At 54.4% G+C, this 16,965-nt stretch overlaps 4 protein-coding genes across 14 annotated transcripts in view; 2 read left to right on the plus strand and 2 right to left on the minus strand.

Moving 5' to 3' along the window:
- MARS1 (methionyl-tRNA synthetase 1) overlaps window positions 1-3,358 on the plus strand; it is an 18,194-nt gene extending 14,836 nt beyond the window's left edge. For 2 of the 3 annotated variants that reach the window (XM_067697087.1, XM_067697089.1), the window contains 8 exons: window positions 523-736; window positions 1,476-1,607; window positions 1,715-1,819; window positions 1,911-2,097; window positions 2,636-2,707; window positions 2,832-2,855; window positions 2,945-3,037; window positions 3,137-3,358. In XM_067697087.1, coding sequence (XP_067553188.1) covers window positions 523-736; window positions 1,476-1,607; window positions 1,715-1,819; window positions 1,911-2,097; window positions 2,636-2,707; window positions 2,832-2,855; window positions 2,945-3,037; window positions 3,137-3,283 — 974 coding nt within the window. In that variant the 3' untranslated portion in view covers window positions 3,284-3,358. The remainder of the gene's footprint in view (window positions 1-522; window positions 737-1,475; window positions 1,608-1,714; window positions 1,820-1,910; window positions 2,098-2,635; window positions 2,708-2,831; window positions 2,856-2,944; window positions 3,038-3,136) is intronic. The other variant, XM_067697088.1, reaches the window with a different exon arrangement.
- On the minus strand, window positions 3,299-4,114 carry DDIT3 (DNA damage inducible transcript 3). The gene is made up of 2 exons (XM_067697139.1): window positions 3,977-4,114; window positions 3,299-3,886 (listed from the first exon to the last, which is right to left on the minus strand). The coding sequence occupies exons 1-2, from the start codon at window positions 4,112-4,114 to the stop codon at window positions 3,518-3,520; spliced, it is 507 nt and encodes a 168-aa protein (XP_067553240.1). The 3' UTR covers window positions 3,299-3,517.
- Window positions 3,997-7,539, minus strand: LOC137202114 (DDIT3 upstream open reading frame protein). Its single transcript, XM_067697138.1, has 3 exons — window positions 7,477-7,539; window positions 4,881-4,928; window positions 3,997-4,134 (listed from the first exon to the last, which is right to left on the minus strand). Exons 1-2 carry the CDS (start codon window positions 7,537-7,539, stop codon window positions 4,887-4,889), a joined length of 105 nt encoding a protein of 34 aa, XP_067553239.1. The 3' UTR covers window positions 3,997-4,134; window positions 4,881-4,886.
- A 165-nt stretch (window positions 7,540-7,704) lies between these two features.
- Window positions 7,705-16,956, plus strand: MBD6 (methyl-CpG binding domain protein 6). Of its 9 annotated transcripts, none has more exons than XR_010932458.1 (14): window positions 9,554-9,849; window positions 10,880-10,943; window positions 11,122-11,258; window positions 11,552-11,654; window positions 11,784-11,946; window positions 12,176-13,231; window positions 13,406-14,067; window positions 14,347-14,500; window positions 14,684-14,853; window positions 14,984-15,397; window positions 15,489-15,556; window positions 15,780-15,843; window positions 15,989-16,482; window positions 16,742-16,956. XR_010932458.1 is itself a non-coding variant. In XM_067697081.1 (13 exons), exons 3-13 carry the CDS (start codon window positions 11,146-11,148, stop codon window positions 16,061-16,063), a joined length of 3,042 nt encoding a protein of 1,013 aa, XP_067553182.1. In that variant the 5' UTR covers window positions 7,705-7,802; window positions 10,880-10,943; window positions 11,122-11,145; the 3' UTR covers window positions 16,064-16,956. The 9 variants fall into 9 exon arrangements, 7 of the variants coding, with proteins under 7 accessions (XP_067553182.1, XP_067553180.1, XP_067553186.1 ...); XR_010932459.1 differs by having other exon boundaries at window positions 15,989-16,158; XM_067697081.1 differs by lacking the exon at window positions 9,554-9,849 and adding an exon at window positions 7,705-7,802 and having other exon boundaries at window positions 15,989-16,956.
- Window positions 16,957-16,965: the final 9 nt, after the last annotated feature.

The following is a 16,965-nucleotide window of genomic DNA, read 5'->3' on the forward strand; positions in this document are numbered from 1 at the left end:
CAGTGGTTGAGAGTCCGCCTGGCGATGCAGGGGACGCAGGTCCGTGCCCCGGTCCAGGAGATCCCACATGTCGCGGAGCAGCTGGGCCCGTGAGCCATGGCCACTGAGCCTGCACGTCCGGAGCCTGTGCTCCGCAACAGGAGAGGCCACAACAGTGAGAGGCCCGCATACTGCAAAAAAAAAAAAAAAAAAAAAAAAAAGGAAAAGGAAACAACCTGAAGAGAGCAAAAGTCCAAAGCTAAATTTTTTAATGGGTAGAAGTAAACAGAAGACCAGAATGCAGAGGAAGGATCTCCCAAGTTCTGTGCAGGCTAGCTACTCTAGAACTGAGGTTGAGGGAGAGGAAAGAAGAGTTAGTGGGTCAGAGAGGAAGGACATGATTTTTTTTTTTTATAAGCAGGTTCTTATTAGTTATCTGTTTTATACATATTAGTGTATATTTGTCAATCCCAATCTCCCAGTTCATCCCACGAGGAAGGACATGATTTGAACAGATGGTTCTCATTCTCCTTCTCTGTCCAGAATACCTGAATTACGAGGATGGGAAATTCTCTAAGAGCCGGGGTGTAGGAGTGTTTGGGGACATGGCCCAGGACACAGGGATCCCTGCTGACATCTGGCGCTTCTATCTGCTGTACATTCGGCCTGAGGGTCAGGACAGTGCCTTTTCCTGGACAGACATGTTGCTCAAGAATAATTCTGAGCTGCTTAACAATCTGGGCAACTTCATCAACAGGTGGGACCTGGTGAGGGGTGAGAGTCAGCAGATGAGCCTGGGGTGGGGCTAGTAGGCCACGTATGCTTGGTGCGAGTTAGTTGTAGAGATGTGATTTAGCAGAGTTGGTCACAAAGTGAATTTTTGTGAATTATTTTCTTATTAATGTTCTTTGTAGAATTGGAAATGTGTTTTTTCCTAGCAAAAAGGTTCACTTGCAGACCACTGAAAAGTTTGGCTGAAGAAGGGGGTTATTTTAGCATAGGGGTAGGAGACTTCTGCTGTACTTTTCAGTTTTCTTACTTCAGGCTCACATTCCATTATCGGTCCCTATCTCAGCTACTCTGCAACCTAAAGAAATATCCTCCATGGCTACACACGCTTTCAGGTTTGCTCATTAACCACATTGAACAGATAGTCCCTACTAGAGGATTTATTTGTTTGGTAGCAATTAATGCATATTTCAACGTGATCATTCTGAGTTTTTAACTTCTTAAAAATAAACGGTTGCTTAACTTTATTAGTTCCCTTTATATAAGGGATATCTGTATATAAAACGTCTGTTATGTGCAGACTCATATTCTTACGGGAGAGGGAGAATAAGGAATTAATTTGTTAAGTTTTGCCTTCCAGCTTGAGGGAGCCAGGTGGTTTCAGTTCTGAGAAAATGCAGAATTATGAAAATCGTGTCAAATTTCTCTAAGGAGACTGGGCAGTAACTTCTCTTTTCTCTCCCCTCTCCTGCCCTCCTCCCATCCAGAGCTGGGATGTTTGTGTCTAAGTTTTTTGGGGGTTTTGTGCCTGAGATGGTGCTCACCTCTGATGATCGGCGCCTGCTGGCCCATGTCACCCTGGAGCTCCAGCATTATCACCAGCTGCTAGAGAAGGTTCGGTAAGTAGCTATACCTCTGTCTCAACTCAGTGATCTGCTGGCATGTTGAGAGCCCCATACTGGTCCCCCCAGAACCTTACACCTTGGCCTGCATCCTTCCTTCCCAGGATCCGGGATGCCTTACGCAGTATCCTCACCATCTCTCGCCATGGCAACCAGTACATTCAGGTGAACGAGCCCTGGAAGCGGATTAAAGGCAGCGAGGCTGACAGGTAGGTAAGGAGGTACGGTTGGCTCTAGGAATAAAGTGGCTGGTAGGCTACGTCCTCCTGGGGGTCGTGACTAATATCTTTTCTTCCTCAGACAGCGGGCAGGGACAGTGACAGGCTTGGCAGTGAATATAGCTGCCTTGCTGTCCATCATGCTCCAGCCTTACATGCCCACGGTTAGTGCTACCATCCAGGCCCAGCTGCAGCTCCCACCTCCAGCCTGCAGCATCCTGCTCACAAACTTCCTGTGCACCTTACCAGCAGGACACCAGATTGGCACAGTAGGTCTCTAGATTTGAAAGAGCCAGCTGCTTTTGCCAAGCAGCCTCTGGGGAGGGGTCAGGGAAGAACTTAACTTTGGGCATGAGACTCTCATAGCTATTCGAACCCCTTCCCCACTCATCCCCACTCTTCACTTAGGCTTGTTTCTAATATAAAGTCCTTAGTATTGGTTTACAAGCCCAGTGTTTTCTGTAGCTCACGTATCCTCACTGTCCTTCATGCCAGGACCCAAGGGGCAGGGAGAATACAAAGTAACCACTTCCTCAACACAAGGGGATAAAAGTATGTACACCTCTAAGCTTTTGCATCAACCTAGCATCATTAAATAGTTTAAATAACTTTTGACCCTAGTGAATGCTTTTTCTGGATTCTTTACTGAAATCAGCAGGTATTTGCTCAGTGTTACACTCTGTAAGAGTGTTTTTTCTAGACCACTGAGTTCCTAAATGTCAGAAGTTGGGGTGGAGAGGCCCTCTATATAGTCTGGTAGAGTTTATACCTAATCAGTGAATGATTCTGGAATTCTTTTTTTCACAGGTCAGTCCCTTGTTCCAAAAACTGGAAAATGACCAGATTGAAAGTCTGAGGCAGCGCTTCAGCGGGGGCCAGGTGAGAAAGCTAAAGACTGTGCCTCACCCACCCACAGTTAGCATCCTCCAGTAGCCCTCACTCACCCCTCTTTCCATCTATTGGCCCTGCTGCTTCCTCACTTCATTTTTCTTTCCTGTCTTAGCTAGAAGAGTCCTTGTCATTAAAGGTAATCACTTTCCCCCTGAGATGTTATATAAAACTTGAGGTCAGGGGATGTATATGGTAGCAGGTGCTAACTCTGTTGTTGATCTCAAGGCAAAAGCATCCCCCAAGCCAGCAGCTGTAGAGACTATGACAACAGCTGGACCACAGCAGATACAAGTGCTGATGGATGAAGTGACCAAGCAGGTACGGAGCTTAAGCCCTATGGGAGGCTGGAAAAGCTGAATCCTAAATAGGTCGTTTCTGGTCTCACTGTTGTGATTCCCCCATCCCCTCTTCTCTTAGGGCAACATTGTCCGGGAATTGAAAGCACAAAAGGCAGACAAGAACCAGGTTGCTGCAGAGGTGGCTAAACTCTTGGATCTGAAGAAACAGTTGGCTCTAGCTGAGGGGAAACCCCTTGAAACCCCTAAAGGCAAGAAGAAAAAGTGAAAGTGAGAACTTGGCTCCTAGAAAGTCACTTTAATGGATGTGGACAGTAATAAATAAATGTACAATCTCTACATACATGCCGAGACCCTCTCCTGTCATCTACCCTAAGTTTTCCCCCTACTGAATAGATGGGGGTGGGAGGGGTCCATTGTTGGCACTGGTGAGAAGGTGGTCAGTAGATACTTCCAGGAAGGGTCGGAAGTGGCCCGAGGGGGAAGTGCTGGTCCCAGCCGTTCATGCTTGGTGCACATTAACCATCCGGTCAATCAGGGCTCGGCGAGTCGCCTCCACTTCCCTGGTCAGGCGCTCGATTTCCTGCTTGAGCCGTTCGTTCTCTTCAGCTAGCTGTGCCACTTTTCTTTCGTTCTCTTGTTCTTTCTCCTTCATGCGTTGCTTTCCAGCCCGTGCCGGGGACTGGCCACTGTGTTTCCGTTTCCTGGGTCTTTCTTGGTCTTCCTCTTCTTCCTCCTGAGCCGGGGAGCTCTGACTGGAATCCGGAGAGCTGGGGCTCTGGGAGGTGCGCGTGACCGCTGCTCGTCCTGGCTCCTCGGTCAGCCAAGCCAGGGAGGCGGGGTCAAGAGTGGTGAAGGCTTTTGGTTCTTCCTTCAAAGGAATGAGGAAAGGCAGAGTAGGTGTTAATTAGCTGAGAAGAGACGGGCAGCCCCTGACCAGCGTTAGGCCTAGCATTCTTACCTCCTCGTTTCCAGGGGGTGAGACATAGGTACCGCCATTTTCATCTGAGGACAGCACCTCCTGCAAGTCCTCATACCAGGCTTCCAGCTCCCAGCTGGACAGTGTCCCGAAGGAGAAAGGCAGTGACTCAGCTGCCATCTCTGTGGCTGGATCAGGCTCTGGGAAAGGACATAGTCAGGATAGTGGGTGGGGGAAGAAGCTCCACAAAGCCGTCAGTCTACGGGTTGGCACACTGGCCTGCTGCCTGTCTGTTTTGGTAGATAAAAGTTTATTGGAACACAGCCACATCCATTTATTTACATATTGTTTACGGCTGCTTTCATGAGACAACAGCAGAGATGCATAGTTGTTACAGAGACTATTCTGTGTGGCCCTCAACGTCTAAAGTACTTACTGTCTGACCCTTTAAAATTTACCAACCCCTGATCTAGAATGATATTCCGTCTTTGCTTTTGCCCAGCACATGAAGAAGCAAGTGCCTGGATGTGCATTCTTATGGGTTCCTGGTAAAAGTCTTCGGCCCCCCTTGGGGAACTCCACTGGTTGTGTCCAGGGGCGGTCACCAGACCATCTGTGCTCCTTTCTCCTCCTGTGTGGGGAGCTTGGGCAAACAGTCCTTGGGTCAGTCTAACCTTGGTGGGGACGGAGGTGTGGTGAGACCTCACCTGACTGCTCACTCAGGGCCAGCTTTCAATTAGGACATGCTCTAAGAATAGTGATTTGGTCACCTTGTTAGGGGCAGGTCAGGAGGATGGATGTGGCCTAACAGCAAAAGCCTGCTCAGATTCAAACCGTCCTCTCCCACCTTCTCTAGGTGTTTTCATAATTTCTTAGGGCCCCAGTAAAGGGGGCCTAAGCAGCAATTCTTAGGAGCTGGTTTTGGGAAAGGGTTGGTTAAGTTTACCTGCTTTCAGGTGTGGTGATGTATGAAGATACACTTCCTTCTGGAACACTGTGGGGATCAAAGATAAATGTTAGCCATTTCTGGAAGGGGGGAGACAGGCAGGTTCTTTTATCTCCAGCTTCCTACTGCTCCTTCCTTACTTCTTGTCTTATAGAGTATAGTTAGTTATTGGTCCCTGTAGCCATTTCTAAGGACAGAGAAGAGCCTGACTTCCTTTATTTTTAGTTGCTGACATTTGTAGTCCTGATTACATAATAAAATCCTGGCCAACTCAGCTTTCTCTAAATTTAAGGCAGTCCTCAAATCTGCCAGGGTAAGGACTGGACTACAGGGAAGGGAAAAAATCAAGTGGCATTTTCCTAATTCCATTCCCACACTGACATCCTCCAAATGTGTATTTCCAGTCTAGACCTCTCCTGGGACCTCCAGCTCTAACTGCTTACTTGCCATTCTCTTTTTGGATATCTAATATGCATCACAGACTGAACGTGTCCAAAGACCAACTCCTGCTAATCTTCTCCTTCCAAGGTCTTTCCCATCTCGGTATACAGCAACTTTAGCTTGAGCCAAAAACCTTGGTATCATCCTTGATTCCTCTCCTCTCACACCCCACAATCCAATCCAAACCACCAGCAAAACTTCTTGAGTCATTCTTCAAAACCCCAGAATCTAAACACATCTCACCAATTCCACTGTTTCTAATCTAGATCAAGTTACTATCATCTCTCGGGTGACTGCAGAAACCTCTTGACTGCAGGTCTCCCAGTTTCTGCTTCTGCAACCCCTCCCAGAGTCTATTCACAACAGCCCCCAAAGTGAGTCTTTTAAAACTTAAGTCAAGGGCTTCCCTGGTGGCGCAGTGGTTGAGAGTCTGCCCGCCGATGCAGGGGACACGGGTTCGTGCCCTGGTCTGGGAAGATCCCACGTGCCGCGGAGTGGCTGGGCCCGTGAGCCATGGCCGCTGAGCCTGCGCGTCCGGAGCCTGTGCTCCGCAACAGGAGAGGCCACAACAGTGAGAGGCCGCAAAAAAAAAAAAAAAAAAAAAAACTTAAGTCAGGCTGTGTCATTCCTCTATTCAAAACCTTCTCATTTCACACATATTAAAAGCTAAATTCCTTAAAATGGCTTAGAAGGCCCTCCACAATCTGCTCTTTCCTTGCTCTGTTTTTCTCATTGACCACTCTCCGTCTTGCTCACTCTAGTCCAGCCAACTGGCCTCCTGTTCCCTAAAGATACTATGCATGCTCCCACCTTAGGACCTCTGCTCTTGCTATTCCTTCTCCTGGAAAGCTCTTCTTTCCACATACCACATGGCTTACTGCCTTGCCTATTTTTAGGTCTTTCATTTAAATATCACCTCAGTGGGGGAATCCCTGACCACCCAGTGTAAACTGTAACCTCCACTCAGCATTCTCTACCCTTCCATGCTTTAGTTTTTTTCTATGGCACATGTTTGCTTACTGTATGCCTCTTCCCACTGAAATGTAAGCTCTGTGAGAGGAGAGATTTTTTTCTCTCTTGTTTACGGATAAATGCTGGGTCCCAAACTTAACCAGCATAGTAGGTGCTGGTTAAGTATTTGTTAGGAATCAATGGATAAATGTCCCCAATCTCTCATAGGGAAAGGAGGACGAAGTCCAGAGGCAGAGCAGCAGCTGCCTATCCCTGGGGACTGTAGATGCAATATCGTCCTCAGTGCTTCTGTACAGGGCTGTCCTCCCTGGAGAACCCTCCTTGCTTTCCAGTGTGTGGGACATAGCTTTCATCATCAGTGGAGCCCCGGGCCAGAGGGCTGCAGAGCCAAGCAGGGGGCTGACCTGATGCAATGGTTACACAGAGATTAGCTGGAGACAGGACAAGGGGAAAGAGGCAAGGACCAATCCCAGGGGAAGGACAATCCACTGGGGAGACCTCCAAATGGCTTCCTACACTTAAAAGATCCAGGATGCTCTCTTCTGCAGAGGGCTTAGGGACCTCTGGGGGAAAGGAAAACTCATCTCTGCTCCCCGTCCATCGACATCCCTCTTCCCAAAGGCTTGTGTCGGTCTCTTTTAAGATTCTCTCCTCTGCAAGGGTGCAGAAAGAATGTCCTGTGGAGGGTCCAAAAGCCCCATCTACTGACGTGGCTATGCTGGCCCTGAGACGCTGCGGCTAAGACAGGATTGGGGGTGGGGGTGGGGGAGGACGCTAGTGGCAAAGTGGCGGCAGCGGCCTGAACCACTGTCAACCAGCCTTCTCGGCGCGGGGATGTGTCCTGTTGCCCCGCCTCCCACCCGGCAGGCCTAACGAGGAGGCCTGGGGTCTGCAACGGGAGAGAAAAAATCTTCCTAGGGCAGCTGGGGCCCCTTCCCTGAACAGCACAGAGTAAGGCCTATGCTCCGGGCAGTGGTGGGATGCTGCTGTCGTGCGAAGGAAAAGGAGTCTGTAAGCACTACTTCTGAATGAAGGCTTCTCATCCCTCCCCCGGACGGTCACTTCACTTCATTGCGGAGGGTGTGGGACCACATCCTTAAGAGCGGATGCCCTAACTTTAAGGTGACAACTGGTGTTCACGAGGATGGGAGGGTAAAAGGTAGATGGGGGAATCAGTACTCGCCTCTCTCCTCAGGTTCCGGCTCTGATTTTGGCTCTGTCGCTGCCACCCGCTCATCTTCAACATGATACACTCTATGCTTTAGACTCAAGCCTCTGACCCGGATAGCGCGGAGCTGAGATCTTTTAATAGGGCCTTGCCCTCCTCTCCGGAGGCGGATCCAGAAGCCTACCAATCATAAAGCGGCACGCCGGCATTGGCCCCGCCTCATACCTTACATCCGCCACTCAGGAGCCCCAAGGCACCGCCCCCATCGCTCCCTCCCGCTTGGGGGTCGACTTAGTGTTGGACCCGGAAGTGGCTTTGGGTCACGAGGCTTCGCGGAGGAGGTGAGTCATGCGCGCGCGCGGAGGGGAGAGCTGGCGGGGGAGGGGAGGAAAGGGGGGCGGGGATGATGCAATGTTTGGCAACCGGTGTCTGCGCGCGCACGCGCAGGGCACTACAAGGGTGGTGGGAGGTGCGGGGGGGGGTGGGGGAGAGGAAAGAGGGCGGGGCGCCAGCTCGCGGCACCCAACGGCCCCAACAGCGCTCAACCGTGGTTGCCCCTAGGCTGCGGTGTGAAGCCTTACTGCGGCTAGTCTCCCTCAAGAGCTCTTGTTCTGCCCACCTGACTTGAGCCCCAGTTTTACCTCCTCCACAAGAGACTCCCATTTTCTTTGCCCCTCATCCCCTCCCAGCAATGGACACAAGGTCTTTTAAACCTCCGTCCTTTGAAAATTTGCATCCAACCACCAGGGTTGTTTGCATCTTCTTGAGTCTTCCTAAAGGGGTCCTCTCTTTTAACTCCCTGGCTCCCTCAGAAGAGGCCAAGTAACTTGAATCCCCTTGGTAGTCATTTTCAGCTCCTCCTCGCTGAAGAGCACCCTTAAACTCTTATCTTTATAAAGTTTTTGATGAGCCCTTGGCATGCCAGAATTCATGTTCTTTGCCGGGTGGCCCCGATTCCCACTCTTTCCCTTATCACCTTCCCCCGTGGTGCTCTGGTGCCCTTCACCAAAGATCAGGCCCGCCCTTTTCAGTGTACCAGACCTGCAAGTCCTTTGACTCCCTGCTGTGAGGAGCGGGGCATAGGCCTCCTGCTTTCTAGGTGTTTGGGCTACAGTAGGGCTGTGTTGCCTGGAACACTGCGTGCACGTGAGCGCACGACTGCCTTGGACTAGGTTGTCAGGAGCCCAGATTCTAGCCTCAGCGGTCCCTCACTTGCCCAGGGATCCCAGGCCTGCCTGCCACCTAATCTCCCCGTGCTTCACCGTTCTTGTTAGTAAATAAAAGATAACGAGTTATGGAAGTAAAATGAGAGAATTATGAACTTGGAGGCAGCTTGAACAAAAGTGAAAAGCACCGTGGAAAATGCAAAGTATTTTTCTAGTGCCATTAGGGAGAAAACAGAGGCCATATGGTGGCCTGTTACATATCCTGTCATACCCTTATGGGGGCAGCCGGAGTTTGTCCTAAGTAGAAACTGTCAACAAGGCTGGTTGTGGCTGGGTGGCAGCTTCAGGCGGTGGTGTGACGGTGACAGGTCTTTGGCCAGGCCTGCACCATTGCTCCAGAGCTCCATTTCTCCTTCTGTAAATGGGGGTGGGGGTGGGTTGGAGCAGATGGTCTCTCCTGGCCCGAAGACATGACCAGGTTGTCAGTGACAGGCAGAGGTCATGTGACTTGACAGGCCGGGGTCGTGTTGTGACTTGTTGACCTGGGGAGGCGGGTCAAGTCCCAGCACACTACCCGGGAAGCCTTTGGGGGCGGGGCAGGGCAAGTCGCGACTTTCATCTTTTGGGGCCGGTTCCTCCCGGACCTGGCATTCCTGGCTACCCCAACAGATTGTGGCTTCGGAAGGGGCCCCTCCCGGGGGAAGGCTGGGATTGGCCACCAGTGGCCTGGGAAGAGGCTCGGATCCTTCCGCTGAGGCCGGGGGGGGGGCGCGGGGGGGTGGGGCCCGCGTGGGGTGTTTGTTCTCTTGGGGATTAATGGGGGGTTGTGGGGGAGGGGTAGGCGCGCTCCCGCATGCGCACTGCGGCCCCTCCAGTTGGCTCGTCCTTGTCCGCTGGGCGGGGGCCCGGCCCCGCCCCTCTCCCGTCCGGGCAGCGGCGGCGGCAGCGGCGGCTGCGGCGGTGGCGGCGGCAGCGACGGCGGCGGCGGTAGCAGCCTGCGCGGTGCCTTCTGGGAACGGAATCCCCAGGGCTGCCCCTGGCCCCCATGGCGCATGCGCGGGAGGCCGCTCGGTGATCCGCGGCGGCGGCAGCGGCGCTTCCTGCTAGGACCGGCCGGGGCCGTACCGGAGGCTCGGGCTCCACCGACCCTCCTCCCACTCCCTCCCACTCACCCTCTGGGCCGCGACTGCGCAGGGCGGGGCCGGCCGAACCATGGGCCGCGGTGAGTGCAGGGCCCGGCCCCCCCACCCCGCCCCTCCCCCTCCCCCTCCCTTCCCCTCCCCTCCTCTCCCCTCCCCTCCCGTCCCTACCCTCTGCCCCCTCCGCGTCCTCTCGGCCCCTTTCCCTGGCCCCATCCCCATTCCCCCGCCCTCACCTGCCCCCACCGTTTTTCCCTCTCACTGCTTGACTTTTGCCTTCTTCACCTCCTTCCCCTCAGTGCTTCGCCCACCCTCCGCCCGCCCTCTCCCCAAGTTCCTTCCTACTTCGTGCGCCTTCCCCTCCTCCCCAAGCCGAGGGAAGCAGGCTGGGTGACAGGCGCCTTGTTATGAGAGGGAAAGTTTAGAAGCCGCCAGTGTGGGGTGGGAGCGATGGTAAGGTTGGAGAGGATACTTGCAGGTTTGGGGGGCGTCCCCATGTACATCAGAGGAGAATTCTTCTTGGAGGTAATTTGAAGCCAGTGGGACAGGAGGTGCTGAATCCCCTTGCCTTAGGCTTGGGGGAAAATTGGGAGTTTCTGAGAATCGTGGGAGAAGACCCAAATGAACTAGATCAGTGATTGTCTAGTGGAGCCAGGCATGGGGGGAGTTATGCTGGTACCACCCCAGCGGGCAGTTGGGCAATTGCCTGGTGACCTGTGGGGCAATCTACTTTTTATATGATCTTCCTGAGGGGGAGGGAACAGCAGGGGCCAGACTCTCTGGGAAACTTCCTAGTGGCCTGGTATTATAGGAATTAGCCCACACTCTTGGCTGAAGGTTTCTCTCCTTGGTGGGACAAAGGGGCCTTACCCTTTATATGCCTAGGGATTGGGCTGTGATTCCTTGGTCCCTGGAAGCTGAGGCTTTGACCCTCTGGTCCCTAGGGACTGGACATGGAAAGGATGGTTGTGGACTCAGCCAGCAGATCCCTGAGATCTTTATGGGTACTTACCTCATATTATTAAGGATCTTTCCCTTGAGAGTTTCCTGGGCTGTGGTACTTTCCTAGCTTGGGCAGATTCCTGACGGTCCCTCCTCTCTCCTGTGTTGCAGGTGTGGGCTAAGCCGGCGGCCCCGGCTTTAGACTGGACCCCACAATGTTTGCAGAGATGTTCAGGTAGCCATGGTGGGATGGCAGAGGGTTCCCCCTCATTCTCTCTCCCAGCTCTCCGAGGGTTTCCCCTTGCCTCCGAGTCCTCTTGAGTCTCCCCACACCTTTGCTTTTCTTAAGTGCTCCCTCAGGTACCCAGCCCAGTTTAATCCTCCTAATGCCACATGGATGTCTGTGTTATCAGGCACGTGGGAGCTGATTACACACAATGAATGGGGGCAATGAGAGCAGTGGAGCAGACAGAGCTGGGGGCCCTGTGGCCACATCTGTCCCCATCGGCTGGCAGCGCTGTGTTCGAGAGGGTGCTGTGCTCTATATCAGGTATGACTCCCCAAAATTCCCCAGTTTCTATCCCCAGGCCCTTCAATTGCCTGAGTTTTCTCCCATCCCTCCTCTCAAAGCCCAGATTGCTGGTGCCCTGTTCCTCTTCTCTGTTCCTCCTCCTTCCTCAGCCTTTTTGCTCTCTTTGTCTCTGGCCCTTTGCATTTCTTCTCTCTGTCTCTTTCTTACTCTGCCCTTCCTAGGAAGGTCTTTGACTAATGAACTGTTCTTTAAGAGTCTCTCCCAATTCAGTGTCAACTAATCCCATACTCTCTGACCCTGTCCTCTCCCAGCCCAAGTGGCACAGAGCTGTCTTCCTTGGAGCAAACCCGGAGCTACCTCCTCAGCGATGGGACCTGCAAGTGCGGTCTGGAGTGTCCACTCAATGTCCCCAAGGTCAGAGTGGTGAGGGGAGCCAGAGAGTATAGGGATGAGCCGAGAGACTTAATGCAAATCGCTGACTGTGGTAGCTCTTCTCACAGATTCTGTTCCCTCAGGGTCCCTGTCCATGCTTCCACCTTGCAGGTTTTCAACTTTGACCCTTTGGCCCCGGTGACCCCGGGTGGGGCTGGGGTGGGGCCAGCATCAGAGGAGGACATGACCAAGCTGTGCAACCACCGGCGGAAAGCCGTTGCCATGGCAACTCTGTACCGCAGCATGGAGACCACCTGCTCACACTCTTCTCCTGGTGAATCTTTTCCACTTTACAGAGACTGAGGAAAACTTAAGGGCCTGGAAGAGGGATGGTGGGAAGAGCTTTGTGAGAGGGAAGCAAGGAGAAGGGTGGAGTGGGGAGCTGCTTGGTGAGAGGAGGGTACAGGGAAGCTGGGAATTTATGGGAGAAGGGATGGAGAAGACAAAAGAAAGTTCTTGGAAGGGGAGCCACAAGTTGATCCTTTGTTTCTCATTTATTGCAGGAGAGGGAGCGAGCCCCCAAATGTTCCACACTGTGTCCCCAGGGCCTCCCTCTGCCCGCCCTTCCTGTCGAGTTCCTCCTACAACTCCGCTTAATGGGGCTCCTGGCTCCCTTCCCCCAGAACCACCTTCAGTTCCACAGGCTTTCCCCCCTCTAGCGGGCCCTGGGGGGCTCTTCCCACAGCCAAGGCTTCCCGACCCAGTCCCCTCTGGAGGCAGCAGCAGCCCTTGTTTCCTGCCAAGGGGCAATGCCCCCTCTCCAGCTCCACCTCCTCCACCTGCTATCAGCCTCAATGCCCCCTCATATAGCTGGGGAGCTGCTCTCCGATCCAGTCTGGTGCCCCCTGACTTGGGCTCTCCTCCAGCTCCCCATGCCTCCTCCTCACCACCTTCTGACCCTCCTCTCTTCCACTGTAGTGATGCCTTAACACCCCCTCCCCTGCCCCCAAGCAATAATCTCCCTGGTCCCCCTGGCCCCCCTGGTCCTGCCACTCAGCCACCAGTGTCTTCAGCCACTATGCACCTGCCCCTGGTCCTGGGGCCCCTAGGAGGGGCCCCCACGGTGGAGGGGCCCGGGGCACCCCCCTTCCTTGCTAGCAGCCTACTCTCTGCAGCGGCCAAGGCACAGCACCCCCCTCTCCCCCCTCCCAGCACTTTACAGGGCCGAAGGCCCCGTGCCCAGGCGCCCTCAGCTTCCCACTCCTCATCATCACCCCGCCCCTCTCAGCGTCGTCCCCGCCGCCCCCCAACTGTACTGCGATTGCTAGAAGGGGGAGGTCCTCAAGCCCCTAGACGGAGCCGCCCTCGGGCCCCCGCTCCCGCCCCACAGCCTTTTCCTCTCCCTGAGCCCTCCCAACCGATTCTCCCTTCTGTGCTGTCCCTGCTGGGACTCCCCACCCCTGGCCCTCCCCACTCTGATGGAAGCTTTAACCTTTTGGGGTCAGACGCACACCTTCCTCCTCCCCCAACCCTCTCCTCAGGGAGCCCTCCCCAGCCCAGGCACCCCATCCCGCCCTCCCTGCCTGGGACCACCAGTGGCAGCCTCAGCAGTGTGCCAGGTATGTGAGTGTGATGGAGCCCTTCCTCCCTTCGGGTGGAGAGACAGCCAAGGCATTTACGGGGAATTGAGAGAGCTCTGTGGTGGTTTTCTGGGTTGGGGGCAGGGAGGTTGGATTCTTCGGACGCTGGGAGGAAGGACCTCCCTTGAGCTGAACCTCTCTTTTTCTTTGCAGGTGCCCCTGCCCCACCAGCTGCCTCCAAAGCCCCCCTAGTCCCTAGCCCTGTGCTTCAAAGCCCATCCGAAGCGCTCGGGATGGGATCGGGCCCAGCCTGCCCTCTGCCTCCCCTGGCTGGTGGGGAGGCTTTCCCGTTCCCCAGCCCCGAGCAGGGCCTGGCACTGAGTGGAGCCGGCTTCCCGGGGATGCTAGGGACCTTGCCTCTCCCTCTGGGTCTGGGGCAACCTCCGCCTTCTCCATTGCTCAGCCACAGTTTATTTGGCGTGCTGGCTGGGGGAGGGGGACAACCTCCCCCGGAGCCCCTGCTACCCCCACCAGGGGGACCTGGCCCTCCCCTAGCCCCAGGCGAGCCCGAAGGGCCTTCGCTTTTGGTGGCTTCCCTGCTTCCACCACCCCCCTCAGACCTTCTTCCACCCCCTTCCGCACCCCCTAGCAACCTCCTTGCCTCCTTCCTGCCCCTGTTGGCCCTGGGCCCCACAGCTGGGGATGGAGAGGGATCTGCAGAGGGAGCCGGGGGTCCGAGTGGGGAGACATTTTCAGGTTTGGGAGACCTGCCCCCCTTGCTGTTCCCCCCACTTTCAGCACCCCCCACCCTCATAGCTTTAAATTCTGCGCTGCTGGCTGCCAGCCTGGATCCCCCGTCAGGGGCGCCCCCCCAGGTGAGGATGAGGATGAGTGGGTGGGACAGAACCAGAGGTAGAATCAGAGATAGGAGCCGGGAATCAAAGGCTTTCAGTTTCATGTCTGAGCTCTTCCTCAGGGTCTTTGGGGAGGGCTTAATTCTTGGCTGGGGGTAGGATGGCTGCAACAGCTGGGTCTGTATTTAATAAACATGGCCTACTTCATGTGAGGCTTCAGTGGGATTGTACATATGAAAGTACTCTAAACTTACTGAATACTTTACACATGTAAATGTAATAACTATTCTTTCTCCTTAGCCCTGTGTCCTGAGTGCCCCCCAACCTGGACCACCTACCTCCAGTGTCACCACGGCAACTACTGACCCGGGGGCCTCCTCTCTGGGCAAGGCCCCCTCCAACTCAGGGAGACCCCCCCAACTCCTTAGCCCTCTGCTGAGTGCCAGCCTGCTGGGTGAGTCTGAGGGAAGACTCTGGTGTGGGAGAGAAGAAAGGAAGCAGAAAAATTGAGAGTAGAGGCTGGATGAATTAGGGAAGAAAGTCTCTGACCACCGGGTAAAGGCTAAAAGAATAATAGGGTCTGCTCAGCCTAGCTGATTGGCCTAGGGAGACCCTTGACTTTACAATTCCTCAACAGGTGACCTGTCTTCGCTGACCAGCAGCCCTGGAACCCTCCCCAGTCTGCTGCAGCCTCCTGGCCCTCTTCTCTCTGGCCAGTTGGGGCTGCAGCTCCTCCCTGTGGGGGGAGCTCCTCCACCCCTCTCAGAGGCTTCTAGTCCCCTAGCCTGCCTGCTACAGAGTCTCCAGGTGAGGGTATGGGTGTGGGTGTGTTTGTTAGGGAGAGAAGTTTTTCCCAAACTGGAAGTATAGACATTTTGAGTTAACAGTAGCAGAGGGACTGCATTTGAGACTGACTGAGATTTTGTTTTGTCTGCAGATCCCTCCAGAGCAGCCAGAAGCCCCCTGTCTGCCCCCTGAGAGCCCCACCTCAGCCCTTGAACCGGAGCCTGCCCGGCCTCCCCTCAGTGCCTTAGCCCCACCCCACGGTTCTCCCGACCCCCCAGTCCCTGAGCTGCTCACTGGGAGGGGGTCAGGGAAACGGGGCCGGAGGGGAGGAGGGGGACTTAGGGGCATTAATGGTGAGGCCAGGCCAGGCCGGGGCCGAAAGCCTGGCAGCCGGCGGGAGCCTGGCCGACTGGCCCTCAAGTGGGGGGCACGTGGTGGCTTCAATGGACAAATGGAACGGTCCCCAAGAAGGACCCACCACTGGCAGCATAATGGGGAGCTGGCTGAAGGGGGTGCTGAGCCCAAGGATCCATCCCCTTCTGGGCCCCATTCTGAGGACCTTAAGGTGAATGCAGAGTGATGGTGGCCTGGGCACAAAGACTCTGAGGAAAGGTTGAGGCCAAGGCGCCTTCTCCTAACTTTTCCTACACACACAGTCTGTCTTTTCTCAGGTGCCCCCAGGGGTAGTCAGAAAGTCTCGTCGTGGCCGGAGGAGAAAATACAAGTGAGTGTTGGGCCCACCACAATACCGGCCTTTCCCCACATCTTCTTGGGTTTATAGAAATAGCTCAAGAGTGACTTGGCTTTCAAAAAGGCAGATACTTGCTTGAATATGAATAAGGATGTTACGCCTTTACTATCCAAACGTAGAAAGTTTCCCACCCAAACTCTGAAATTCACCTGGTGCTTGGGGAGGTGTTCCTGATCATCTGTGCCCCTTATTGCAGCCCTACCCGGAACAGCAACAGCTCCCGCCAAGACGTTACCTTGGACCCCAGCCCCACAACCCGCGTAAGTGTGCGTCCCTGTGTGGGTGGGTGCGAGTGCGTGTACGGGGTGAGGCAGGAGGAGAAGGTCAGTGGGAGTGGGGAGAAAATAAAGGACTTCCTGATACCTAGCTGTTTGATCACTTCTTTCAACTTCCCCTCTTGTATAGGCGGCTGTCCCTCTGCCTCCCCGGGCCCGCCCTGGCCGTCCTGCCAAAAACAAGAGGAGGAAACTGGCCCCATAGCAGCCATACCTGGAGCTGGATCTGACCCTGACTGGGGAGAGCTGAGTGCTGAGCCTTGGGAGCCCCTGCCAGCCACGTGCACCTGTGGACAGTGGGTGGGGGCACTACTCCCCACTCAGAGCACAAATGCAACCCCTTCCCCACAATCCCATCCTGAGCCATTGCAGGGGGTAGGGAGGTCACCCCCTCCCCCCCAAAGCCATGTCACTGAAAAGGCCTGGGGGGGGGTATATGGCCCTCTCCCCACCAGGCTAAGGGGAACACCCCTTTCCCCAGGTCTTTTATTTGTTTAAGTTATTTTTGCACAAATGACTCTTTTATATTTAATTCGACTTCATTGCCTCCCTTCTCGAAGCCAGCAGGCTCAGTTTACAAACCTGTGAGCTACTGTTGGCTGCTGCCCTCCTTCCCAGTGAAAGGTACAAAGCAATAAGCATCATGCACCCTCCCCTCACCCCTACAACACCCCTCTGCCTCTGGCTCAGGTTGCTCAAAGCACAGATCCCTTCTTACCCCTGTCCCCAGGTTTGAAACACATAGCCTCATTTCAAGGTGTAGCCAGCTTCCCTCTACTTTCCTCTGGGATATAAAAAGGGGGTAAGGGGGCAAAGAGAGCCGTCTGGGTCTCTCCTCCCATACACACTACACTGCCCCTTCTCCCCCCATCAAAACGCTCAGAGACGTTGTGATGATGCGACTGAGGATTATGCAACGTGGTCCAACCGGAGCGGCCAGCATGACCAGCTGTCCAGGGGCTGCCTCCTGCCTTTTCTTTTGTAAAGACAAGACCTTTGGGAGTTTTAATTCTGTTTTGTACTTGCCCTTTGGGGCCTCCACTGCTTTTCTATGGGAGACACTCTTAATTTAACAGATGAGAATATTTTGAAACTCTGGCTCTGACT

Source organism: Pseudorca crassidens, chromosome 11, assembly GCF_039906515.1.
Source record: "Pseudorca crassidens isolate mPseCra1 chromosome 11, mPseCra1.hap1, whole genome shotgun sequence".
In the NCBI taxonomy this organism is placed as follows: Eukaryota; Metazoa; Chordata; class Mammalia; order Artiodactyla; family Delphinidae; genus Pseudorca; species Pseudorca crassidens.

What these genes read in the sequence shown, in the direction of transcription:
- DDIT3 (XM_067697139.1), bottom strand. Translation starts at nt 4,114, where the DNA reads ATGGCAGCTGAGTCACTGCCTTTCTCCTTCGGGACACTGTCCAGCTGG. An exon ending in CACCCCCTGGAAACGAGGAG is followed by an intron (nt 3,887 to 3,976) that starts GTAAGAATGCTA and finishes ATTCCTTTGAAG; the next exon opens with GAAGAACCAAAAGCCTTCAC.
- LOC137202114 (XM_067697138.1), bottom strand. Translation starts at nt 7,539, where the DNA reads ATGTTGAAGATGAGCGGGTGGCAGCGACAGAGCCAAAATCAGAGCCGG. An exon ending in GCCGGAACCTGAGGAGAGAG is followed by an intron (nt 4,929 to 7,476) that starts GCGAGTACTGAT and finishes TGATCCCCACAG; the next exon opens with TGTTCCAGAAGGAAGTGTAT.
- MBD6 (XM_067697081.1), top strand. Translation starts at nt 11,146, where the DNA reads ATGAATGGGGGCAATGAGAGCAGTGGAGCAGACAGAGCTGGGGGCCCT. An exon ending in CTGCTCACACTCTTCTCCTG is followed by an intron (nt 11,947 to 12,175) that starts GTGAATCTTTTC and finishes CATTTATTGCAG; the next exon opens with GAGAGGGAGCGAGCCCCCAA. An exon ending in GGCCGGAGGAGAAAATACAA is followed by an intron (nt 15,557 to 15,779) that starts GTGAGTGTTGGG and finishes CCCTTATTGCAG; the next exon opens with CCCTACCCGGAACAGCAACA.